The sequence below is a fragment of the Berghia stephanieae genome, chromosome 1, assembly GCF_034508935.2.
Source record: "Berghia stephanieae isolate SIO BIC M18660-M18661 chromosome 1, UCSD_Bste_1.3, whole genome shotgun sequence".
Classification (NCBI taxonomy): Eukaryota; Metazoa; Mollusca; class Gastropoda; order Nudibranchia; family Aeolidiidae; genus Berghia; species Berghia stephanieae.
The window spans coordinates 99,415,249-99,443,118 of NC_088360.1; the positions used below are offsets into that span (position 1 = coordinate 99,415,249).

General features: G+C 34.1%; 1 protein-coding gene across 1 annotated transcript; it reads left to right on the forward strand.

Moving 5' to 3' along the window:
- Positions 1–175: 175 nt before the first annotated feature.
- LOC144962529 (N-acetylgalactosaminyltransferase 7-like) lies at positions 176–26,742 on the forward strand. The gene is made up of 13 exons (XM_078895538.1): positions 176–296; positions 1,709–1,872; positions 4,870–5,059; positions 10,647–10,785; positions 11,850–12,016; positions 12,862–13,069; positions 14,401–14,574; positions 15,252–15,369; positions 18,078–18,206; positions 19,442–19,663; positions 21,008–21,112; positions 25,107–25,232; positions 26,349–26,742. Exons 2-13 carry the CDS (start codon positions 1,735–1,737, stop codon positions 26,487–26,489), a joined length of 1,857 nt encoding a protein of 618 aa, XP_078751664.1. The 5' UTR covers positions 176–296; positions 1,709–1,734; the 3' UTR covers positions 26,490–26,742.
- The last annotated feature ends 1,128 nt before the right edge of the window (positions 26,743–27,870 follow it).

The following is a 27,870-nucleotide window of genomic DNA, read 5'->3' on the forward strand; positions in this document are numbered from 1 at the left end:
AGAAAATGCCAAATGAAAATGCCAAATGCCAAATGATTTTTCTAATGCCAAACGGTTTTCAAAAATGCCAGATTTTTGGAATCTGGCATTTAAAATGCCAAACTGGTAACCCTGGACTGAAACTTGTTGTGATAGCCCAAAGGTTACCCTGAATCCGGAATATTGTTTTTCCGGGGTCAAGCAGAAGGAAGAGTAACTCCGAAGAAAAGATTGTTGCCACTCTGCCAACACTACAACTACAAGCAAAGTGAAGGAATGTTGTTATAAGAATATAAATATACACTAAGAGAAGTGAGGTAAATAAGCCAAAACCGTCTCCTAGTTATGTTCGGTTCTGTTCGCAGAAAGCATACGGGAATTTAGAAGTTTATGTCGTGCATATTGCAATGTTGATGTTTATATATTGATATGGTTGCTGAGACTGGCTCAAGAAAGGTTCAAGTAGCAGCCACATTCTAATAATAAGTGGACGTGTCGTATGATGCATTTTTAACTTTTATTCAATACAATTGTATTCAATTGTAATATGACGAATGCAATTTTCGTTTGCACCAAAGGAATCAATAATGAAACTGCCAGTCGCGTATTGCAAAACAGAATTAATAATTGGGAGGAAAAAGAGTAGGGACAGGGGTGTCGTTAAAAAAAGTTTCCCCCCTCCCAAAACCCCAAAATTATTTGGGTCCCCGAGTTTGCGGTAGTACCGGGTTTCCACATATAATAGAATATTTTACTTTAGTACCAATACTATCTACTACTACTACTACTACTACTACTACTACTACTACTACTACTACTACTACTACTACTACTACTACTACTACTACTACTACTACTACTACTACTACTACCTCTACTACTCCCCAAATGATCAAGCACCAGTGCATATTATTACTGAATTTTTAGAAACTTATAAGCCAACGAGGAGTTTACGCTCTGCACCTGGAACTCTCTTCCTAAAAGAATGCGAAGCGGAGTCCTTATCAAAGTTAAAACATCTCTTTGTTAAAACACATATTGATTAGTGTTACTTTGTAATGTGACCCCAATATGAATGTTAATTTAGTTTATGTTATTATATCATTATGTTATATTATTTCCGTATTTGACATAATATGTGGATGTATTATGAACCTATTTTGTATTAACGACTTTATGTTTAGTTATTACATTGTTGTATAATATTATGTTGATGTAGTATGTATAATGTTTCATTTGTGATAATAATGTCACTGTATTATTGTTTCACGCATTGAGCATCACCCAGTGATGAAAATGTGCGTTATAAATGTCATATATTATTATTACTACTAGAACTACTACTACTACTACTACTACTACTACTACTACTACTACTACTACTACTACTACTACTACTACTACTACTACTACTACCACTACTATAATTACTACTCTTAGTCTTCTTACTCTTACTCTTACTCTTACTACTACTACTACTACTACTACTACTACTACTACTACTACTACTACTACTACTACTACTAATAATAATAATAATCCTACTACTGCATTGCTTAGGTATTTTTATCTAGTCGGAGTAGAGTCTATAATTTGACTATATTGAAACCACGGTCATTTCTTAATAAATTCAATTTTGTATATTTTATGAATAATGATTAAGAAGATTCTTCTAGGTGCTTCCCTATTGCTCATCACATTATAATTTGTGTTTGACTTTTGATCACAGGGTTTTACATATCTGTGGTTTTCAAGATGAGAGTCGTTCAAGTCAAATTGAAACAAGTCGTAAGATTTGGGATAGTTGGGCTTGTGCTTCTGTTTCTTTTCTTCATGATTATGCGATCAACTCATCCAAAAGAAAGGCCTTCGTCATTTATACAGCGTCTTAATGTAAGTAATTTTGAATAATATATGTCAAGAGATTTTCATATAAAGATAAATGTGTACTGCTTTTGAATATCATTGGTCATAAAATTCATGTGATCTTTCGTTTTCTTATGGCTCTTCTTACACTTTAAAAGAATAAGTTCCTATAGAGTAAATTCTTTATTCATTTTCTTGTATTTTGAAATTTAACTTTTAGGCAAGTCAAAAATAAAAGAGCAAGCTCAGCATGCTAAAAACATTCAGTCGATTAAGTCAAGTATTTTCTCAGATCACCCTTGGATGCACAAGAGCAGTATCGAGCCATAGCTAAGGAAGTCAAAAGATCTGTGAAGAAAGACAAGGAAGCATTCATGAACAGACTTGCAGAGAAAGCGGAAGCAGCAGTGACAGGAGGACACATGAGGATCCTTTATCAAACTACCAAGACACTTGCTGGAAAATATGGGAAACCAGAGGTACCAGTCAAAGACAAAGATGACAAAACTATTTTTGGAAAAGAGGCTCAATCTGAACGATGGAGGGAACATTTCAACTGCCTTCTGAACAGACCACCACCAGACAACCAGCCTGCAAGGAATGAATTACCAATTAGCTGTGATCCACCATCGATAGCAGAGATTGTGGGTGCCATTAACAAGATGAAAAGGGGGAAAGCTGCTGGACCAGACCAGATTCCACCGGATGCTGAAAGAAATGCTGAGGCCCTGCACCCACTATTTGAGAGAATCTGGAATGACGGGATATTCCCAAAGGATTGGAAGGAAGGACATCTTATCAAGCTTCCAAAGAAAGGGGACCTCAGTAATTGTAATAATTATCGAGGTATCACTCTTCTTTCTATCCCAGGAAAGGTTTTCAACCGTATTATTTTAGAGAGAATTAAGAGTGCAACAGATGCTAAACTGCGGGAGGAACAGGCAGGTTTTCGGAAAAACCGTTCAACCACCGACCAGATTGCCTCTCTGCGAGTCATAGTGGAAACAGTCTATAGAATGGAACTCTTCTCTTATTGTCAACTTTCTGGATTACGAGAAGGCTTTCGACAGTATTGACAGAGCAACATTGTGGAAAATTCTGGCACATTATGGACTCCCTGAAAAGATAGTAAACCTCATTAAGGAAATGTATGAAGGATCAAGTTGCAGGGTTGTACATGAAGATCAGCTTACTGACAACTTTGAAATTAAGACTGGTGTCAAACAGGGATGCTTGCTCTCGCCATTCCTGTTCATCCTTGCCATTGATTGGCTAATGAAAGAAACCTCCAAAGGACGAAGAAATTGGATACAGTGGATCCCCTGGACACAGTTGGATGATCTGGATTTTGCAGATGATCTGGCTCTTTTGTCCCACACCCAGGACCAGATGCAAGCAAAAACCACAATTATAAACAGCCCCTCGGAATCAATTGGTCTAAGAATTCACCTTGCAAAGTCAAAGGTCTTGAGGATAGGTACGCGTCAAAGGGAGCAGATCAAAGATCAGGAACTCGAAGAAATAGACACTTTCTGCTATCTCGGAAGTATAATTGACAAGGATGGAGGCACAGGAAGCAGAGGTGAAAGCACGAATAGGAAAGGCACAGGCTGCATTCACATCTTTGAACAGAGTTTGGAGAACTAAAGATATCTCCCTTCGACTAAAGCTAAGACTTTTCAACTCAAATGTGAAGTCTGCCTACTGTATGGATGTGAAACTTGGAGCGCATCACAGGCATGTATAAGGAGGGTACAGATTTTCGTAAACAAGTGCATGCGTAAGCTACTCAGAATAAAATTGATGGATAGAATAAAAAATGACGAAGTATGGAAAAGAACACAGCAGAAACCAGTGGGAAAGGAAATAGGAAGAAGACGATGGAGGTGGATTGGACACACGCTTAGAAAGAGCGACTCCACTATAACAAAGAAAGTATTGGACTGGAACCCTCAGGGCAGAAGATCAAGGGGAAGGCCACGAGGAACATGGAGAAGAATTAAAGAAGCTGATATACAGAGAAGTGGTAAGACCTGGAATGAGATTAAAAAGATAGCTCAGGATAGGGAAGGATGGAAACTGTTTGTCTGTGGCCTATACCCTGACCCAGGGTGAAAAAGGCAATGATGATGATGACCCTTGTACAGCATAGTTATCAATGTCTAATCCTTTTTCATCATTGGAATAAAAAATGTTGGCTTATGTAGTCTTTGATGCCGCCATCCTGCTCCTTTTTTTTTCTCCAAAAACGAATATAATAATAGCTTTAAAAAAGAACAAAATACCAAATATGGGACATCTACCTGGGTTTTTAAGTAATGTATTTCTGTTTTTATTTGGGTTTTTTGGGGGTTTTTTTGGCTGAAAGAAGGGTTCTGAGCCCAAAACATTCTGTCATTTGAGTATTGATCGATTTAAATGACCCTAATCTTGGTAAAAACTCTGAAATATGGGATTTTAAGGAAGGGAAGACCTCACGGGTCCCAGGTTTGAGGGTTTTTTTTTTCCAAAATGAGGGTAATTAAATTGATCGATATTTGAAGGACAGGTTTTTTGCCAAAGGTTTGAGTAGACCAGAGTTTGTCCAGAGTACAACAGTTAACTGTTTAAAGCAAAAACAAGGCAGTTATTAGCCAGGTACTTATTTTACCTCTAACGATAGAATATGAACAAAAGCCCTCTCTAAACCTAGAGGTTGGAAAATGAGTGTAAGCATACCACAACACCAAAGAGCAACATTTTTGACGATGGAATATTGCTGAGAAATATAATGGAATTTGATGATTTATATAGCGCACAGAATCTCGAAACTTCTCTAAGGCACTGCAAATTCAAAGACATTAAGTCACCTAGTTTTGATATCACAATTCAGCTGCTTACAGTAATACAGTAATAAGTTGTATATCGTTTGCTATTGTATTGACCTACTACTCTGTTAACCCCCACCCCCCCTCACCCCCACCCCTTCCTCCATATGTATTGTAATGTATTATAAACCTTGTTTTTTTTTTTCCATTTGATTAGGATGCTCTTCCCCCACAGAACCGAGGGCCTTTTGTGCAGGAAAATTTTATCCACCCACCAATGAATGTTCTGGATTCTAAAAACAATGACAATATACCGTTTGCTAAAAAGACGTACGGCGAGGCATCTGTATTTAAACCGGGAGTGATAGGAAACTATGAACCTCCTGTCATTGTTCGAACCGGTCCAGGTAATGTCATTGCTTGGATTTTATTATTATTATTATTATTATTATTATTATTATTATTATTATTTATTATTATTATTATTATTATTTATTATTATTATTATTATTATTTATTATTATTATTATTATTGTTATTATCATCATTATTATTATTATTATTATTATTATTATTATTATTATTATTATTATTATTATTATTATAAATAATTTTCTGACTTAGAGAGTGATACCATGACACAAAAATTATATACAAAAGTGAATAAAACAGCTTTGAAATGACCAAACATGGAATGTTTTAGGCTCAAAACCCTTCTTCAGCCAGTAACAATAACAGTAAAAAACATAAACATCTCACTTGAAATCCAGACAAATTGCCCAAGTAAAATACCACCACAAAGTTGAATCATAACTAATCTACGAATTACACAATGAATAACAGTATGGAACATGCTATGGCAGTATATTTCTAATCCCTATGAAGACACGTCTGGATTTTAAGTGATGTATTCATTTTTTAACCATTTTTTTTTTTATCGGCTGAAGAAGGGTTTGAACTTGAAACATTTTTAGTGTTTGGCATTTAGCTCTTTTTTGAAGCTGAAGAAGGGTTTTGAGCTTGAAACATTCAGTGTTTGGTAGTTAGCTCTTTTTTTTTGAAGAAGGGTTTTGAACTCGAAATATTCAGTGTTTGATATTTAGCTCTTTTTCTAAGCTGTTATATTCATGTTTATTTTTCATTACTTTTTACAGTCCACAGCTTCTAGCAGTTTCGTATTATTCACTTTCACAAGTGACACATTTGTAATATGTACACAGCCGTTTACTGCTTTCACTTTAGTTCGACAGGTAAAGTTTGCCGGACGCTAGTTCATAACAGATGGTGAGTCACGGCCTGTGCCGAAAGGGTGACTAGCAACTTTTCCTATTTTGACGATTTTTTTCTCAAGTTCAAAGTGGCGTAGTAAAGATGCTATTAGATGTTGCAATAAGATATTTTAGAGTCATAACTAGTGATTTACATACTTTTATTTGATATAATTTTAGTAGATCATTTGGGATTAGATTTTATAGGAAATAACCATAAAAATGGGTCCGAAATTTTAATTACTTCAAACGATATAATCAAACATTACATAGTTATCTGAGTTTATACAAATAAATGAGAAATACTGCAATAATCATCAATATTCACAGAGTAAAAATATATAATCAAAGTCGTTTTGTAATGAAGCATTGTTGAGATATCCGCTCACCTGTACAGCCATATCCTTTTTGACAGCAATTAAAAAAATGCGTAATCACCGAATTGTAGGGGTTTGTTCATCAAATGATCATAACGAACTGGTTTTAGTAATGGCAATTGACAATTCTTAGGAAAAGATATGTTATATGCATTCCTTTGACGTTTGTATAGATCTAAACTATATAATAATAATAATAATAATAATAATAATAATAATAATAATAATAATAATAATAATAATAATAATGATCATTTTCATGAAAATAATATAGTGGCTATCACCTAAACGCCTGCTAATTTTGGTAAACGCAATAATTTCTCTTTAAAATATCGTTCTAAATGCCCGTTTAAAAAAAAAATTGGAATTCGCCTTTATATGTCCACTCTGACAGAAAGGAAATTTAAAAAAAGAAAGAAAGAAAGAATAAAGAATTTTACTAAATCATTTGCGACCGAAGAATTGACTCATCACCTGTTTCCGAGAGTTTTATTTAACTTCCCAACGCCCCAAATTACTATCAATTCATTCAATATAATTTACTCCTCCCCACTCCACGCTCTCCGGCAATTTCATTCCATGTCCCTCAAACTGCTTTCTTTCCATGAGCGTCCAATCAGCTTTTTTACAATTGCCCATTTCCAATTGGCTGCTGAAAAAGGACAATTCTAATTTCAATTATCCACCAGTCGGTCATCAGCAAAGTCAAGAAAGCTCCTCCTACTCAAATCACACATACCGACGAATATGATAGGCCTTGTAGACCAGTCACTGGTCTTTGATGTTACACAACCATCCGCCAGCTTTGATCACATCGCTTTTGATGATGTCACTCAATATCTATCTTCTCTCAAACCCGTTGACTGTACACGAGTCAACATAAAAGAATATCGCGATGAGGTGCGAATCGTGAAGATGGAATGACGTAGCTGTGTTAAAGTTATAGGTTCAAAGTTCAATTGTCAGAGAGAACTGATGAGAGATTAAACTGAGGTGGTAAAATGAAAATTGTTTCGTGGTAAAACGTTGCATAAATTAGTTTTATGTACACCAACACACACACACCAAAACACACACACACACACACACTCTCTCTCTCTCTCTCTCTCTCTCTCTCTCTCTCTCTCTCTCTCTCTCTCTCTCTCTCTCTCTCTCTCTCTCTCTCTCTCTCCAGTGCTGCGATAAAAAAAAGGACGCCTACCAGATAGCTAATACTATTTAAAATGGAAATTTGTTGAAAATGGTCTGCTTATTGATCAACCGAAGCATCGTGGATAACAGAAATGATCATTGTGAATCAGTTGAAACACGTGATATCGATGTAATACTAATACTAGTAATAATCATATAATATCAGTGTATTGATCTTACTCTTGATCACCACTGTAATAATAATAATAGTAAAAAATAAATAATATCCATTTTTTGACAATAAAAATCGTGATAAATGCATTGAAAAAGATGAGGGGGGGGGGGGGGGGGAGGATTAATGATCAGATAATAAAAGTGAACTGTTATTTTTAAATAAATTGACAATCATAGGTAAAGATAAGTTATAAGTATTCCTTTGAACTTTGTATAGACGTCTAGATCTTAACACATTTTATATATTAATACTTTTTATTAACATACGTAAAACCTCACGATTATTGTAAGGAGCAGCTGATTGTTACATTTCACAGAAACAGCTTCTAATTAACCAACGTTCTGTTTTCTTTTTTTTCACTAGTGGAACTTCACTTGCTAATCGAGCCTTAAGGAAGTCAAAAGTCTTGAAGAAAGACATAAAGCCTTCTGACAGCTATCGGAAAGCGAGCAGCATGCATGAGACAATGACTCTTTATCAGAATACCATCATGCTGGAAAAATAAACCATAGTTACATGTCAAAGATAGATGGCAAAACTATTTTGAAAAGATCAATTAACGATGGATGTAACAGTTCAATCCTTATTGAACAGACCATACCACATGACACCAGCCTGCAGAATAATTATCCTAATTACTGTGTCCCTCAAAAGATAGTTCATTAATCCAAGATGAAAATGGAAACTCGACCGACCAGATATACCCAAGCTCTAAAATTTTGCTAAAAAATCTGAGTAGAAACCGTATTTAAGAGATTTTGCTGGAATAGGATATCACCAGGTTGTGAGGAAAGTCTTATAGTTCCAAAGAAAGCCCTCATAATTGTAATTATCGAGTATCATTTCTATCTATCCCAGAAATTTCACCTATTACTTAGAAGAATTAGATGCACAGATGCAAACGCGGACCAACGGGAGGTTTTCGAAAACTTCAACCACTACCAATTGCTGATCATTGTGATAGCATAAAGGACTTTCTCTTATTTCAACTTTCTGGATTACAAGGCTCGCGTATCGAGCAACATTGTAAAACGGCACTTTGCTCCCTGAAATCAATATAACCTCTTAGAAATTGTATGAAGGCAGTTGCAGGGCTTTGTGTACAGAAATCAGCTTTGATCACATTTATTAGATGTGTCAACAGGATCTTCTCTACCATTCTTTTCTCCGCCATTGATCTATGAAAGAAACTCCGATCGAAGAAGGAATACGTGGGGACACGTTGGAATCGTTTGAGAGACTGGCCATTGGCACAAGGAAGATGTGAAAAACCTATAGTTTAACAGTTTCAATAATTGTCAAGAATCATGAAGAAATTTGATAACAAAGCAATAATAAAAGATCCCAGGCTGAAAAATAGATTTGTACACGAGTTAATTACAGGATACACGGAAGCAAGAACATGATGTCAAGGCACAGCCCTCATTCCTCTTCTTTGCTAATATCTCCCTTCGCTCTCTTTTCACTAAATTGATCTGTCCTACTGTAGTGATGTAAACTTGGACCATACAGCATATAAGGATACAATTTTACGTAACTCATCTAAGCTACTCAGAATAAATGATGATAAACTAAACTGACGATATGACAAAACAGCAACCTTGAAATCAGAATATCGATAGTGATTGACACACGCTTCAAACAAACATCCACTATACATAGAAATATCTGATCTCAACCCTCAGCATAACATCAAAAACGAGAACATAAACAATAAAGCTATATACAAGAAGTGGTAAGACCTGGATGAGATTAAAGTAGCTGAGATAGGGAGAATAACTTTTGTTTGCCATACACATGAAAATGGCATGACGATGATGTTTTACACATGTTCATTGTCAAATCCGTTATTCAATAATTGAATAAAAATGTGCTTATTAGTATTGATCGCCATCCTCTTTTTTTCTCCAAACGTGTTTAGCGTAAAAAAAACAAAATCCAAATTTGAATTTTTTTTAAGTAAATTAGTTTATATTTTTTTGGGTTTTTTGGCTGAAAGAATATCTACCAATTTTCAATTGAGTATTGAATGTTAATGACCCTAATTCTTGAATCAATTGAAATATGGGATTTAAGAAGGAAAGTGGTCCCAGTTAGTATTCCAAATATAATAAATTATCGATATTGAAGGAAAGTGTATTGTCACAAGGTTTGTAGATAGACGTTTTTAGATACAATCAGTTATACTGAATGACAAAAACAAGCGTGCATTTACTGCCAGGGTAACTTACGTTTTACCTCTACGATAGATTATGAACAAAAGCCCTCTCTACCTAGAGGTGGTGTGAACATTGAGTGGTAGCGTATCAAACACCAAAGTGAAACATTTTTGAAATAAATTTGCTGAAAATCTAATGGAATTGATATTATGCCACGGGAATTCTCGAACTTGCTAAACTGAAACTAAATGAATATAGACCATTTTAGAGTTACATTTATATGCTATTTTTAAGAGCATAGTTGTATTATTTATTGTTTTCATGTAACCACCCCACCCCCCCCCCACAAACCCACACCAATCCCTATGAGTATTTTATAAGCGATTTTTCCATATAAGATGCTCTCAAGAACGAGTGCCTTTCAGAAAATTTATCCACCACCAAGTAATTTGGATAAAGAGACAGACATGCAATATTACCGTTTTCGAAAAAACGTACGGCGAGGCTCATGTTTTAAACCGGAGGTGAGGAAATGACTGTCATTGTCGAACGGTCCGGTATATCATGGCTTGATTTCTATATTGAGTTTAAAAGTACTTTATAAATTGTTATTATGTTATTATGTATTATTAATTATTATGTATACATTATTGTATCTTCTATATAATTGTTATTGCTATTAGTATTATCTTTTCTAATCATTTTAAATTATGTATGAAGGATTATGATATAACATTTTAGTTTAATGGATATTGCCTTATATATAGAAAAGCTCAGTTTTCTTAGTTTTTACTAAAAATTCTTTTTATTGTTTTATGTCGTAGGGGAAGGAGGCAAAGCAGTTGTCACCAAGCTCGAGGAAAAAGAAGAGGCTGATAGACAGACTAGAGAGTATGGCTTTAATATGGTGGCCAGTGACAAAATGGCCTGGAATAGAACTTTACCAGATACCAGGATGGAAGAGTAAGCAGTGGAGTCATGATGGTTGTATTATATTTTAGCAAAAAGCAAGGTGCACATGAAAAAAAGACTTGACTTGAGCATTTATAAAGCACAATATCCACATAAGTGCTCAAAGCACTTTAAAAGGGCCAACAGCTACACTTAAAAAAAAAAATTGAGCTTTATATAGCGCAATATCCACTAAATGTGCTCAAAGCGCTTTACAAGGGGTCCATGGTCAACAGCAACATTTAACATGTAGGACGGGACATGACGCCTGTTAGGCGATATTACAATTTTTCTGACAAAGACAACGCTGTTAACGGCCAGGTACTCATTTTACACCTGAGTACGGTGAGAGAATGTGAGTAAAGAGCCCTTTCCAAGGACTGAACTATGCGTCGAGCACGAGGCTCGAACCTAGAACTTTCAGATCGGAAAGCAAGTGTCATACCACTAGACCACATAGCTGCACACTTAATATTTAGGATGAGACATGACACCCGTTAGACGATATTACCATTTTTTTTTTTCCGACTGAGACAATGCTGTTAACGACCCGGTACGTTTAAAAGTTTTTTTACAACCGAGTATTGAAGAGAATATGAGTAAAGAGGTTTTTCCAAGGACTCAACTATACACCGCTTAGAGCGGGATTCAATCCTAGAACTTCCACAAGGATTCATAGCGACACATAAGAAAGATTACTAAAGGTTACTAAAAACATCAGAAAGATTACTAAAATTCTTTTTAAAATGTGAAGATGATGAGTTTCGAGTTGTTTCACAGGTTGAAAATTTTGTGTTTCATAATTTAATTCCATTAGCTGGTATATTGTCAGCTGGAGCCAAGGTTCAGGGTGATTCCTATAGTTATTTTTGTGAGTTTTTAAGGCTTAAAAATAAATTGAAGAACTCTACTTCTGAGACAAAATATAGGCAAAATTAAGTTTTATCAATAGGGTGATATACTGCATCATTATAAACCAGATTTTGTATACTGACATTTAATAACTGAATTGTCGTTTAAGTGTTTACTAAAGATTCAGAAGAAATGAATTGCTTCCTCCTCCCTCCATTTTTTAGGTGTAAGTACTGGCATTACCCAGAGGATCTACCTACGGCTAGTGTTATTGTGGTATTCTTCAACGAAGGCTGGTCCACTCTGCTACGTACAGTCCATAGTGTGATACACACCACACCTCCCAGGCTTCTGAAGGAGGTCGTTCTCATCGATGATGGGAGTGACTACGGTGAGTGAGGATAGATTTCAGATTAATATGACTGGTGATGGTAGATAATTTTAAGACAAGATAAGATATACTTTATTGATCCTTGTGTGGAAATTATAATTTTGTATCACAACACCATTCTGTAATATATAAAAGAAATATCAAATGTTAATCATTACATACAAATTGGGAAAGACTATTAAAAGTCTTAAAAAGTGCAGTGCAACAACAAGCGGATATATTATGGTGACTATTTGTTGATTATACTTATAATAAAATTCTTGTCCAATTCTTGTTTTTCAGTGTTTGATAAAATAGAAAAATACAAAAAATATGTTTTCCAATCTCTTTAAAGGCTCTTTAGAACAATCACACATAAATAGATTGCTCTTATTTCAATTTGCAGATAAGTAAACGCAAATAATAAAATCAAGAAATGTTAAGCAGAGGTTTATTTATTCCTTTAATTTATTTTTTTTTATTTTGTTTAATTTTTTGTTTCGTTTTGGTAGAGCTAAAATGTATAAAAGTTATGTGAGAATTGCTTTTATTTTACTGGCCTGTTTTATTAATAAGAAAGTAAGAGTGAACTTATAATATAGGGCAATGTCCTCTTAAATGTGCTCAATGCACTATACCTGGGGGTCCCAAGCCAACAGCAATGCTGAGCATGTAGGATGAGACTTGAGACATGCAAAATGCTCATAAATGTTTTTTTTTTGTTTTTTTTTTGGGAAAAGGGGGGGGGGGGGGGGGGGGGGAGATAGAGTTAATGCTGTAGATCTAAGAAAAGTTTTTTAGATTAGTTTTCCATTCTCTGGGATCGTGTTTTTAAACTTGCATATATGTTTTTCTCAACTTTTTAGATTTCCTTGGTGAAAAGCTGGAGAATTACATAAAGCAGTTTAATGGTCTGGTAAAACTGTTTAGAAACCCCGAACGTTTTGGTCTAATCACTGCCAGAACAATAGGAGCAGAGCACTCTACTGGTGACGTCATTGTGTTTTTAGACGCTCATTGTGAATGCAACAAGAATTGGTTACCTCCCCTGTTGGCAAGGATTAAATATGACAGGTACAATCTTGAATTTTATCCTTATTTTACCCCCCCCCCCCCCCCCCCCAAAAAAAAAAAAAGAAAAAAAAAAGAATAAAGATAAATTGAAAACGCGTCTTGAATTTGATCACATTTCACCCCTGTTGTTTTGTATTAAAAATCTATTTTTAGTCTTTCTTAGGTAAAGCTGGATGCATGAGGAGAAAAAATATTCTTGAACTGCTAAGTTTGTTTTTTTTTACAAAGAATAATATGGATGCCTTGTAATATTTTTGTTATAAACCAATATATATATATATATATTTTAAAGTGTGAAGGTGATTCAAAAAGTAATGGGACAAATGTCCTACTGAGTTCATTTCTTTTTTATGTATACTCTTTAAATCAAAAGTTGAAAATTTTAATTCTGTTAAATTTTGACAAAGTTATGGCAGTTCAAAATGGCTGCCTCCACAAATGACCATCAGTGACAGGAAGCTGTCATTGAATTTCTCGTTTTCGAAGAAGAAACCTCGTGTTACATTTTTAAACGCCTTGGGAAAGTTTATAAAATTCATGCATTTTGTAGATGCAGTGTTTTTAGGTGCGTTTAACGTATATATCTCGTCATTTAGAACAAAATGAGATGCAATTCAACACCTAACCAGAACTCGCTCAACCATGTCTTTATCTGACAAATCTTGTGATGGTCACCGTCCAAGCAGTATCAACTCAGTAAATCAAATAAAGACAGAAGCATTGATCAGATATGATAGAAGAACTTCTCTTAAAGAGATAGCAGGTACAAATAGACATTGAAGCAAATGAAGGCAAGAAATCGTCGTTAGACCGGATTTGGAGATGGAACGAGTACTGTTCCTTCATGAAAATGTTCTTCCACACACAAGTCAGGAAAAAGGAGGTAAACAATTGACAATGCTGTCTCACCCTCCGTATTCACCAGACTTGACACTTTCAGGCTTCCATCTTTTTGGTCCACTGATGGAGGCAATGAGGGGACATCGCTTTGAAGATGATGAAGAAGCCAAGACAGTAGTAGTGAAAAATTGGCTGAAAGTTCAGTCAACTTAGTTTTACGAAGACGGAATACATGGCCTTACAAAAAGGTGGACTGCGTCTATTGAGAGAGGCGGATACTATGTTGAGAAGTAGCATTCTACTCGGCTAATGCCAAGCTGTAATTTGAGGTATGATGCATGGTATTGATTTAATTTGTTTTAAAGTAATAAACAGAGTCCTATTACTTTTTGACTCACCCTCTTAAAATAGTTTTTTTGTTTCCCAAAACCAAAGTGCTATTCCTAGCTTCAGTCCCATTGAAAATAATGTGTTTTATTTCATTCTATTAGAACAATTCTTGCTGTGCCAGTGGTGGATGGTATCAACTGGGATACAATGGCATACTATTCTACCTATGACAGAAATCTTCACCGAGGCATCTTTGAATGGGGATTCCTGTACAAGGAAGGCTTAGTACCAAAGAAGGTTCTGGAAGCTAGAAAACATTCCAGTGAACCCTATCCGTAGGTTGAAGACAGATTACTTTTGTTATTATTATTATTATTATTATTATTATTATTATTATGATTATTATTATTATTATTATGATTATTATTATTATGATTATTATTATTATTATTATGATTATTATTATTATTATTATTATTATTATTATTATTATTATTATTATTATTATTATTATTATTATTAGCATTGTTATTATTAGCATTATTATTATTGGCATTATTATTATTATTACTACTATATAATCAGTCATTTCATCAGCATTATTGTTATTATTTTTTTCATTATTATTTTTATTATTATTATTATTATTATTATTATTATTATTATTATTATTATTATTATTATTATTATTATTATTATTATTATTATTATTATTAGCATTATTATTATTAGCATTATTATTATTGGCATTATTATTATTATTATTAACTATATAATCAGTCATTTCATCAGCATTATTGTTATTATTATTTTTTTTATTATTATTTTTATTTTTATTATTATTATTATTATTATTATTATTATTATTATTATTATTATTATTATTATTATTATTATTATTATTATTATTATTATTATTATTATTATTATTATTAGCATTATTCAGCCAAAAACCTATTGATCTGACATCAACTTTTTCCTATGATTTATTCATCCTTTAAATTCCTCCCAGATCCCCTACTCATGCTGGTGGTTTGCTGGCCATGGATAGGGCATATTTCTTTGAGATGGGAGCATACGACCCAGGACTCAAGATTTGGGGAGGGGAAAATTACGAGCTAGCCTTTAAAGTGAGATTTTTTGTATCATTTCTTTGGTTATTTTAAATATTCCGATATGAGTTAATATTAGATACTTGATATCTGTGGAATGTTTAATATTGCTTGATAACTTTCATATATCAAATTAAGAAATTATAGAGCAGGCACTGGTGTAAGATAAAGAACTGAACAAGTGTGTATGAAAGGTGCCAGACAAAGCAAGAAAGAAAAATACAAGAAAAAAACCATCGCAAAAAATCAGTCGACCTCGAGGTAGACTGATTTTTGGATGTTTTTTTTTATTTCTTGCTTTGCCTGGCATGCTTCATACACACTTGTTCAGTTCTTTATGAATTTCCTATAACTTGATACTCGATTCAATTATTATTTTTTAAAAATCCATGTAAAGAATACATTGAGTAAAAACATCTTATATAATATAGAGAAATGTTGAACAAAAGAAACAATATTTCGGCCTTTAGTTATGCAAATTCAAATTTAGCTCAAAACACTTTTCAAGGGGTCCCTGGCCAACAGCAACACTTAACATGTAGGACGGGACATGATGCCCATTAGGCGATATTACAATTTTTTCGGACAGAGACAATGCTGTTAACGGCCAGGTACACCTTAGTACGGTCAGAGAATGTTAGTAAAGAGCCTTTTCCAAGGACTCAACTATGCTCCGAGTGAGGCTCGAACCTAAATAAAACATTTTATATAAAAAGTGAATACAATTATCTAAACTGCCTATTACACAATTGTAGGTGGAGACTTGTGTTTTATTCAAGGAATTTACCCAATGGAAACCGTACGGTGCTCTTATTGGCTAACCAACCAGCGGCCTCAATGAGAAAAATATCCGCCATTGAGAAATGGGCTGGGAATCGCGTTACTATAGTAAACAAGCGCTGATCGGCCGTTCATGAAATCTAAGAAAATAACTTTCTGCTCGCTCGTTTAACTCAGAATTATTCAAAACGATGTCTCTAAAATGATATAAATGTGACTTCTTAAGGTTTTCTTCACGGTCAAAACCACACAACATTCTATTAATGATTACGACGTCCTAGGCAATAAGGTCAGACGATAATGTGGTGGTGGTGATGATTGTAGTTGTAGTAGTAGTGGTAGCGATGATTATGTGGTGGTGGTTGTAGTTGTAGTAGTAGTGGTAATGGTAATGATATGGTGGTGGTGGTGGTTGTAGTAGTTGTAGTGGTCGTTATGCGGCTATGTGGTCTAGTAGTATGACACTCGCTTTCGGATCGGAAGGTCCTGGGTTCGAGCCTCGCGCTCTGCGCATAGTTGAGTCCTAGGAAAAGGCTCTTTACTCACATTCTCTCACCGTACTCAGGTGTAAAATGAGTACCTGGCCGTTAACAGAGTTGTCTTTGTCCGAACAAATGTAATATCGCCTAACAGGCGTCATGTCCCGTCCTACATGTTAAATGTTGACTAGGGACCCCTTGTAAAGCGCTTTGAGCACATTTAGTAGATATTGCGCTATATAAAGCTCAATTTAAAAAAAATAAAAATATTTCAATGATGATGATATGGTGGTGGTGGTTGCAGTAGTAGTGGTAGTGATGATAATGTGGTGGTGGTTGTAGTTGTATTGGTAGTGATAGTGATGATGATGTGGTGGTGGTTGTAGTGGAAGTGGTAGTGATGATGATGTGGTGTGGTGGTTGTAGTAGTAGTGGTAATGGTAATGATATGGTGGTGGTGGTTGTAGTAGTAGTGGTCGTGATGACGATGTGGTTGTGGTGGTTGTAGTAGTAGTGGTAGTGATGATGATGTGCTGGTGGTGGTGCAGTAGTGGTAGTGATAATGATGTGGTGCTAGTGGTTGTGGTAGTAGTGGTAGTGATGATATTGTGGTGGTGGTTGTAGTAGTTGAGGTAGTGATGATGATGTGGTGGTGGTTGTAGTAGTAGTGGTAATGGTAATGATATGGTGGCGGTGGTTGCAGTAGTAGTGGTAGTGATGACGATGTGGTTGTGGTGGTTGTAGTAGTAGTGGTAGTGATGATGATGTGCTGGTGGTGGTGTAGTAGTAGTGGTAGTGATAATGATGTGGTACTGGTGGTTGTAGTAGTAGTGTTAGTGATGATATTGTGGTGGTGGTTGTAGTATTAGAGGTAGTGATGATGATGTGGTGGTGGTTGTTGCAGTTGTAGTGGTCGTGATGATGATGTGGTGGTGGTGGTTGTAATAGTGGTGGTAGTGATAGTGTAGTAGTAGTGGTAGTAATGATGATGGAGTGGTGGTCGTTGTAGTGGTGATGATGATGTGGTGGTGGTGTAGTGGTAGTGATAATGATGCAGTGGTGGTGGTTGTAGTTATTGCGGTAGTGATGAAGTGGTAATGGTGGTTGTAGTAGTAGTGACAGTGATGATGTGGTGGTTGGAAAACACATTATAGGTTATTATAATACATGATTACACACATTCTCTAACTTCATTTTTTGACAGCTTCATTGTGCCATGGATATACGCAACAGTTCTGAATAATTTTATTGTGGATTTTGATATTGTTTGTTGTTTTTTTTGTGTCGTTATGTTGACATAGAGACCGAATGAATGGTAATGCTTACATTCCCAGCCCAAGATATAATGGCGCTGAATGCTTTCATTGGTGGACACTTTTTAGGCTTCGTACGTATTCTCATTCGTTTAATTCTATGGTTTTATTCCAAAGACTAACTTACATCGTATCCTGTTTTGCTATAAATAAGGTGTGGATGTGTGGAGGAAGTTCAGAGTGGGTACCCTGTTCCCATGTAGGACACATCTATCGTGGACCAAGAGTGGGAGGAGCTCCCAAGAAAAGACAACCTCAGCCGAAAGTCCCCCATTCTTATGCGGTAAGTTCGGGGAAAAGGAATTGAAAACAATTCCTCAGTAATGAAGCTTAGTGGATTTTTTTTCCTCTTTCGTTATATTAAGGATACAGTGTGATTAAAAAAAATTTTTTTGGGTGATAACTTAAAATTTGACTACCTTTGCAATGTATAATTGATATCATCTTGTTTTATTTTTTATTTATTAATTTTTTTTCTTTCTTTTTATGTTCTCAGGAGTTTGTCCAATGCAAAGCTTTTTTCAGGATGAAAAAAATAAAGATATCTTTGCGCTATTTATTATACCTTATACCTTATGACATGTTGTGGTGACTGTATTGCAATTATTTTTATTTTTTTTATTATTTATATTTTGGTTACAGAAATTGGAAAAGGCTCCAACCTTGTAATCTCAATCTTCCCTTCTTTTATACTGTTGTGTTTTTATTCTTTGCTGTAAATTGATACAGACACTTACAGTTACAAATACTTCCCATGTATCATTTTTATTTATATGCTTTCTGATAAAGGCTCTGGGACAGAAACATTTTCTTCTAAAATTTCAATTCCATAAAGACCAAAATTCTAATATTTTTGTTGTTGTTGTCATAACATATCATTTACCATTTTATAATCTTGTGTTAGGGACCATAAATAAACAGTCAGAAAAGGATCAGGCACTTATATCAATAATGATGAGAAGAAGTTTTTCCTTATGTTCCTTTATGCTGCCATTTTTGTCTTGTACCATACAGAGAAAAATCCATAGCTTAATTGCTCGCTCTTTGAGAGTTCGCTGGGTTAGGTGAGCCAGCCTCATTGTGGTCCCCTCAGTAGTTGAGAGAAGAGAAGAGATTCCCCACATTAGGTACTTAGTTTGAAAGCCATGTTTTTATATGGCTGGATATCCCAGTGGCTGGTGCATCTGCTCACTTACTCCCCCCTCTCTCTCTCCTTCTCTCTCTCTCTCTCTCTCTCTCTCTCTCTCTCTCTCTCTCTCTCTCTCTCTCTCTCTACCTCTCTACCTCTCTCTCAACCAGGCGGTGGGTGTTATATCAGTAGTATCCCAGGTTTGACTCTCTGACACACAGGAATCTGATATCATAAAGTGTGTAAACCCAAAATTTCATCTCTATTGATCAAAATTTAAATTATACATTCTCTTTTAGCATTTGCTTCATAACAGAAAAATGCTGGTTATAGACACTTGTTGCGATATTCATAAAATCATGTATTTATTTTTTTCTTGTCCTTTTCAGAACTATCTACGAGTGGTGGAGGTGTGGATGGAGGATGAGTTTAGGGAATACTTTTATACCAGAGAGCCCTGGCTTCGAGGGGCGCCTTACGGTGATGTCAGCAAGCAGCTGCAGATGAAAAAGGACAAAAAATGCAAGAGTTTCCGATGGTTCATGGAGAATGTTGCCTACGACGTTTACGAAAAATTCCCTGCTTTGCCCCCTAACATTGCATGGGGAGAGGTGAGTCAATCCATGGTCTTGTTGGATCAGAGTTTTGTATTATATTATTATCACCTTTTGATAAATGTGGCAAAGATTTTGGTCAACAAAAATGTTTTAAAAGATATATATATAGAAATATTATTTCATCAGTGAAAAGTATCTTAACTATATAAAAACTTACTAAAATTTTTGTCCATTAGTATAAGCTATCTATTATCACCATTATTAATATTATTATTATATTATTATTATTATTATTATTATTATTATTATTATTATTATTATTATTATTATTATTATTATTTTATTATTATTATTATTATTATTATTATTATTATTATTATTATTATTTAAAAAAAAAAATTTTAATTATTATTATTCAGTTTAATTAATACTATCGGTCATGGGTGAAGTTTTTAAAAAAAAACTTATCTCAATTAAAGATTGCAAAACTTGTATTTCTTCAGCCAAAATCATGATAAGATAATTGCTCCTTGCAAATGTGAAATGAATACATCACAAATTTATCAGTGACAAATTTGAGAATTTAATAGTTAGAAATCAAACTTTAACGTTACCATATCAGTTGGTGACACATTTGAATTTGGAATGAAAGTTAGAAATAAGCTTTGCTGTGATTCGCCTGTTGGAATTAAAATATTGATTCCAACACATGCTGTTATTTTTAGATTCTTTACTTATTCTCTTCAGTTAACAGGGAGGCACTTACTGTCTTCTATCAGTTGCTTTCTTTTTATCTGTGCTTGAAATGGGATTACTTGGTTTTGTCCTGCCCTTGCCGAGGGGGGAACAGTCAAATGTATAGTTTATTTTGAGAGGTGATATTTTTTTCATAGTAAATCATTTGTTACGTATTGATAGTAATATGTTTTGTTTTGAACATATCTTGTAAAAATTTGAGTGTACACCTCTTTTTAGTGGTATCCTGTGCTGGTGTCAGGAGAGACTTTTAGGTGATCTCGACCTTAAGGACATTGATGGTATACTCTTGGAATCCACATCTTCTCCCTATTTGAACTAATTTACCTTTGGGTATTTTAATTCTTATTCTTGAATTTTTCGACTATCCCATTTTCTTCCTTTTTACTGGCTTTGCTACGACCAAAATCTGTTGCAAGCGCTGTAAAAACCTTAAAAACAAACAAACTATACTGTGGTTCACCAGTGGGGGTTACAATGTCTTGATTCCAACTCATGTTGATATTTCAAATTCCTTACTTATTCCCTTTGTAAAGCATATAAAATGAGAAAATACCCCTGGGCGAACAGGATTAAATTAAGTTTATATTTTTAGATATTATGATAGTACTGATCCATTCATGCAAGCCATTTTGTTGAAAGGTTCGGCACAGAGGCACTGACCGAAAATGTTGGGACACCATTGGTCAGCAGGTACATGGGGGACCCATCGGGGTCTACTATTGTCACGGTCAAGGGGGTAACCAGGTAAGAACTTATGCATAGGGTATGTTTGCATAATGCAGGGTACACTCGGTTTGGCTAATGGTTAGCTGATAGTCATATGTTTGGCTAATGGTTAGCTGATAGTCATATGTTTGGCTAATGGTTAGCTGATAGTCATATTCGTCTTTTTCAACTTTTAGCTGATAGAAATCGGCTGTTTTAATGACTTTTTTGCACAGAATAAAGACATATCTTGGTCGAGTTGAAATTGATGCTGTCATGATTCATTGCAAGTAATACAAAAGGAATTATGTGAATGTTTATGGCATTTCATGCTAAACCTGACATAGATAGACAAAACATATAGTGACAATTTTGGCTGCAATTTTAGTCGACATTAAAGAGAATATTAGCCCAAGCATTGAGTCCTGTATTATGCAATGAAAGGAAAAATGTAGACAGCTCCTTAATATTCCTTTTTATGTTAAATTAAAAAGAAAAAAGATAATTTTCATTTCAATACTATAATTGCAATCTGTGCATTTGAATTTGAACTCCTTTTCGCTTCTTTGATTATATTATTTTGAAATTGTAAATTTACACTTTTTGGTCGATGACAATCAAATCGAAATTTTGAAGTATTTCAAGATGTCTACATTTTTAAAAAATGTTGGATTGAAGTTGGCCTGTCAGTTAATAAGATGGATTTATGGCATTAAAAGTTTTAAAATATTATGCCCTCCATCTTAATTGCTGATGCGCTTTGCTGAGTTTCTTTGTTATGTGATTTTTGCCATTAAACTATTTGTTCTATTTTGTCCCATGTCATTACTATTAAATGCTGCTATCAGATCAGAATGAAGAGAACGAATAAGTGTTGGAGCTCCTTTGGTTTCTATAGACCATTGGAGCTTCGAGAATGCAACATAGGAGCGTGGTATTTTCAGGTATAATTTAGTCTCTGGCCTGTAGATCTTCTTTCACTCACTCACCAACTACCCGTTTTGTTCAGTCTGACAATATGATATTTGAAAATAAGTACTGAGAATACATAAATGTTGCCAGTCTTCTAATGACAAAAACCTTCCGGGACAACCTTTATTTATTTATTTATTTATTTTTTGATGATTTTGACACCGACATTTAAAAAAAAATGGTAACATGTTTAGGTGAATCAGAAGTTGAAAATTTAATTTTTTTTTTCTGAAACATGAAATATTAGTTGAGATTATAATGGCGTTATACACTAGTTATGACATTTTATGAAGTCTCTTCTTTGATTTATTTAATTTTTTTTTATTATTCATTAGTAAAAGTGCATTGTAAAGATCGCTAGTCAAAATGTACATGTCAGTCACTCAAAATATTTTTTAAATTTTGTAATTTGAGTTATCCCCCCTTCACCCCTAACCTTCTGACTTTCTCTTATGAAACAACTCAATTCGAAAGATTTTCAATCTCATGGTACGCGAAAGAAAATTGACATTTATTTTTATAATGGAATAAATGATACATTTGCCCTTTTTATATGTGGTATTTATTTATTTATCATTCTTAAATTAGCAAAACAGTTAAAATAAAAGCACGTAACTCAAACATAATCAAAACAAATTGTGAAACATTTAACCAAATATGCCATTAGCACCATGACGTTATGGTAGGCACAATTTTTTTCCAAATGACTTTTTGAAAGTGCATTTATTTCTGTATTTTGCTCCAAGCTCTGTAGATTTCTCCATTGTCCATCACAAATTCCATATATACTACTAAACATTCAATGTTGTTTCACCCATGGAATATTTCAAAGAGGGCATTGATTCTTGTTCATAATCTTTTAAAAATTTGAAATTTTTATCTTATATTTATTTGACTTGATAAATTTCCTTCCTTTTTTTTTAGATGATAAAGTTGGGATTGAGCTATTATTTAATTTGTGTTTTTTTTTGTTTTGTTTTTTTTTTTGGTTGTATATATTTTGTTACACAAGAAATTTAATATCAGCGGTTATGCATGAAGTTATTAAGTAGTTTTTCGCTTTGCAATAATTATATTTATGATTACATAATTAAGTTTCTTATGATTTATTCCAACTAGGATACCCCCACTTTTATTTCTGCTCAAATCCATACAACATTGCTTTCACATTTACAGCCATCCCCGGCCTGTCAATTGACAAGCCATTTATAATTGATGTCCAAATATTGAATAATATATTGTACAACACAGCGAAATTATAAAGTTTTTATGGTTGTAATGGCATTTTTTTTTCACTTTTAATTGAAGAAGAAATATGTTGGGTTTTAATTTTTTTTTGTTTGTTTAATGTTTGTTTCTATTTCGAAAGACTTAATATAAATAATTATTGTACAATTCACTTTTGTTTAAGCACCGGGGTGACTAGGGCATTCCGATAGCTCAGTTGGTAAAGCACTCTTTTCACATGCAAGGGGACAGAGGTTGATCGTAGTCCAGTCAATATTTTTTTCTGATCCTCCTGTCTACCCAGTATGAATAGGTTGCTGGGTCTGTAAGATCTGGCAGAAAGTACTTTGTGATAGGCTAGTGTCCTACCAAATGGATAGCAAGCAATTGCTATTGTCATTTCACGCAATAGAAACCGGGATAAACTCTGGCTCCATGGGCCTCATGGTTCTGAAGGACAGACTACTAGAATTGAGCTTTTATATAGCACAATATCCACTAAACATGCTCAAAGTGACACCTGTTAGGCGATATTACAATGTTTCCGACAGAGGCAACGCTGTTAACGGGCAGGTACTCATCTTACATCTGAGTACAGTGAGAGAATGTGAGTAAATAACCGTTTCCAAGGACTCAACTATGCACAGAGTGAGGCTCGAACCCAGGACCTTCTAATTTGAAAGCAAGTGTCATACCACAAGACCACATACTACCAGGGTGACAAACTTCTAGATATTTTCCTCGCTGCCATTTCTTTCTTTTGATAGCATTGAAATCTTATTAGCAAAAATTTATTCAGGCAGAAATTCTTCTAAAAATGGAATTACCTATTGCAGAGCTCAAACTTCAAGGGTGGGGATAAGAATGGTTATAAGTATAAAGTGAACCAGAAAGAAACTCCCTTGTTTAAGTATGATGCATTCGGAGATAAGAATGGTTATAAGTATAAAGTGAACCAGAAAGAAACTCCCTTGTTTAAGTATGATGCATTCGGAGATAAGAATGGTTATAAGTATAAAGTGAACCGGAAAGAAACTCCCTTGTTTAAGTATGATGCATTCGGAGATAAGAATGCTTATAAGTATAAAGTGAACCGGAAAGAAACTCCCTTGTTTAAGTATGATGCATTCGGAGATAAGAATGGTCATAAGTATAAAGTGAACCAGAAAGAAACTCCCTTGTTTAAGTATGATGCATTCGGAGATAAGAATGGTCATAAGTATAAAGTGAACCAGAAAGAAACTCCCTTGTTTAAGTATGATGCATTCTATTTGTAAAGGTTTTCATCGCTTCTTAAAATATCACAAAGTCCTCAGTTTGTAAACCAGAGGAATAGATCAAGGGAGCAGGAACTATTGTAAGCAGAAGACAATTTAAAATAGGATTTTATGTGAAAGTGCCAGACACAGAGGCAAATATGATGGGTTTTGCTGTGATCTTTTGACATTTTTTGTCTTTTGTTTTTAAAGGAAATTTTTTTCTTGTTTGTTTGTTATTTTGTTTAGTAAAGTTGTTTTTTTCCATCTATTGAAATATTGTGTTGTTAGTTGGAAGACAACTGTCCTCCTTTTTGAATATAAAAAAAAGACAAAACAAAACAATGATAATGTATTCAATTTTTATTTCGACATCAATAGACTGAAGGTTTCTCTGACTTGTTATTTTACAATTTGACAGATGTAAATACTTCATGCAGGTACTTCATTGTCTTTTGTCTTAATTGTATTATATGGGAAAATATGATTGATTCAGTTTGTTGCACAAGTATTTTATAAGAAAAAGAGTTGTTTTCTTCTTATTATTATTTGAAACGTTTAAACTTTTTGTCCTCAAGTTGTTCCGCATCAACTCTAAAGGTCAGCTAGGTCTTGGAGAGAGATGCATCATGGAGGAGAATCGTGACACGCTACACATACACGTATGTTCTATTCAGCCTGATGGACCATGGGCATTTGATAAGGTGTGTAATGTGTAATAAATACTAATTTTGGTAAATGAGTATCTATTTTTTATAAAATCAACTATCCACCCCCACCATTGAATGGTTAGTTTTAGAAATAAATTGCCTCTACCTTATTTTAATTTTTAGTATGGGCGATTTTTGATGAAGTGAAATTGGATAAGTTTTATGCAATATGTGATATGGAGATAGGTAAACAGATGTCAAGCTCTCTGTCATATCCCAATTGTTGATATAGGATTAAAGCAATTTTATTTTATTAAAAACACAAGTTTTGATTTAAGATCTTTTCGGATGAAAGTCTGAAATCAACACTTGCATTTATAACCCAATAAACATGATTAAAACTTATTATTACACGCCTTCACATATTTTTTTTTTGTTTAATTCATAAAGCAAGGAATTTGTTCAAGTTAAGAAGATTGAAGGCAAAACTATTGAAGTGAATTAAAATTGTCAACTTTTTTAGTGGGAGGAACTGCAATGTGTTGATGACTCATGATCATGCATTTATGAAAATATAAATAATACTAAGGAGTAAAAAATTATGGCCATTAAGGCACAAGTTCATTAGGGAAAGAATGATGATCTAATATTAGACATTAAAGTTTTTCTAAGCCTACCAAAATATACACTGGAGTGAGATGAACGTCATTCTTATGTTTGTATTACTAAAATAAAAATCTAGAAAAATAAAGCTGATTTATTGTTATGTGACAGTCTACACTGACAGTGATTCAATTTTGCCTTCACAATTTGCTCCATTTTATCAGAAATTCTTACATATGTTTGTATTACTAAAATAAAAATTTAGGAAAATAAAGCTGATTTATTGTTATGTGACAGTCTACACTGACAGTGATTCAATTTTGCCTTCACAATTTGCTCCGTTTTATCAGAAATTCTTACATATGTTTGTATTACTAAAATAAAAATTTAGAAAAATAAAGCTGATTTATTGTTATGTGACAGTCTACACTGACAGTGATTTAATTTTGCCTTCACAATTTGCTCTGTTTTATCAGAAATTCTTACATAACAATTTTTTAATGACTATGTGGCTAAACTAGTTGTTTTGTTAACTTGTACAATCTCATTTTTTTTTGTCCTCTCCAGGCAACTGGTGCAATCCGTCATACCTCACTTAACAAATGTGTTGGGACCACGATTGATGACAAGCTCCATCTTCAGGCCTGTGATGAGACCGCTCTGAATCAACAATGGGAGATTAATGAAATTTACCCTTGGAAGAACTAAAGACTGTTATGGCTGCATGGAGGAATTTACCCTTGGAAGATGTAAAATTTGTAAAGACTGTGTGTATGGATATGAATGAAATTTACCGTTGGAAGATTTAAAAGCTGTAAACACTGTGTGTATGGATGTGAATGAAATTTACCCTCGGAAGAACTGAAGACTATAATGGCTGCATGCTTGCATGGATGGGAGTGAATTTACCCTTGGAAGAACTGAAAGCCATAAAGACTGCTTGAATTGATGTGAATAAAAATTTACCCTTGGAAGAAGTAAGGACTGCATGAATGAATGTGAATGAAATTTATCCTTGGAAGATGTTAAGACTGCATGAATGAATTTGAAAGAAATTAACCCTTAGAAGATGTAAAGACTGAAAGGTTGCCTGTATGGATATGAATGAAATTTACTGTTTGCAGGAATTTAATGAGATTTGATGGTACAGTCTAACCCTGTTAATCAAACATGATTTATCGTGACAATATCTTACTCTCTCTACTCTATTTCATATCGCCTTTAAAGATTCATTATTAACTCTTTAAGATTCAACCCGACAAAAACCGACAACGGCATAATATTCATGGGCGGGGTAGCCAAGACTGACCTCAGTAAGTAAAATCCAATCGTTGTGAAGGAAATGACAGGCCCTGTCACTGCCGCAGGGTGTTTTCAGCTTTGATTTTTATAAATTTGCCGACAGAAAAGAAAATATGTTGTAGAAATTGCGATTTAAATTCTATTTTAGGTGCGGGTGAAAATCATTGACATTGCACTTTGTTTGGTAAAAATCGGTAAAAAATTACGACTTTGGTGATGAAAAATGACTTTGAAGACAATTATTGTAAACTTTAAAAAATATTATGAATGATTTATAACTCCCTTATTTGTGGGTCGATTTTGTCATTCGAGGTATCAATTTTATTGTAATAAAGAGATAGGAACTTCAGAGTTATTTTTTCTGATGCGAAATTATTACTTTGTAATTTTAGCACCAAGAAAAATAGTCGGTAAATAAATTTGTTACACCTCTTTGATAGACCGCCAGGGTCCGTTCGTGTAGAATTGTGAATCAAGCGTTTCAAAGTCTTCGACCAATCACAGGCTATCTATCCAGCTGGCCGAAACAAAGACGCTTCTCCCCGTCGATGTATTACGCTATTGTTATGCAAGGAATATAACACCTTATTGAGTAGGCCTAAAAGCTAAAATCTAAAAGTAAAAAATATAATTCTGAGGAATTTGAAAGTCACATTGCTGAAATCAGCTTGAAAAAAGAAGTACATTGGTCTTTGTTTCATAAAAATCGGTTGAAAACCAACTGTTTTACGAATAAATTAGATTTTAAAAATTGCTTTTGTTTATTTTAGCTTTTTTTAGCAACTTT

Coding starts and splice junctions, on each gene's coding strand:
- LOC144962529 (XM_078895538.1), top strand. CDS start 1,735: ATGAGAGTCGTTCAAGTCAAATTGAAACAAGTCGTAAGATTTGGGATA. Junction 1,873..4,869: donor CATTTATACAGCGTCTTAAT/GTAAGTAATTTT, acceptor CCATTTGATTAG/GATGCTCTTCCCCCACAGAA. Junction 12,017..12,861: donor CGATGATGGGAGTGACTACG/GTGAGTGAGGAT, acceptor TCAACTTTTTAG/ATTTCCTTGGTGAAAAGCTG.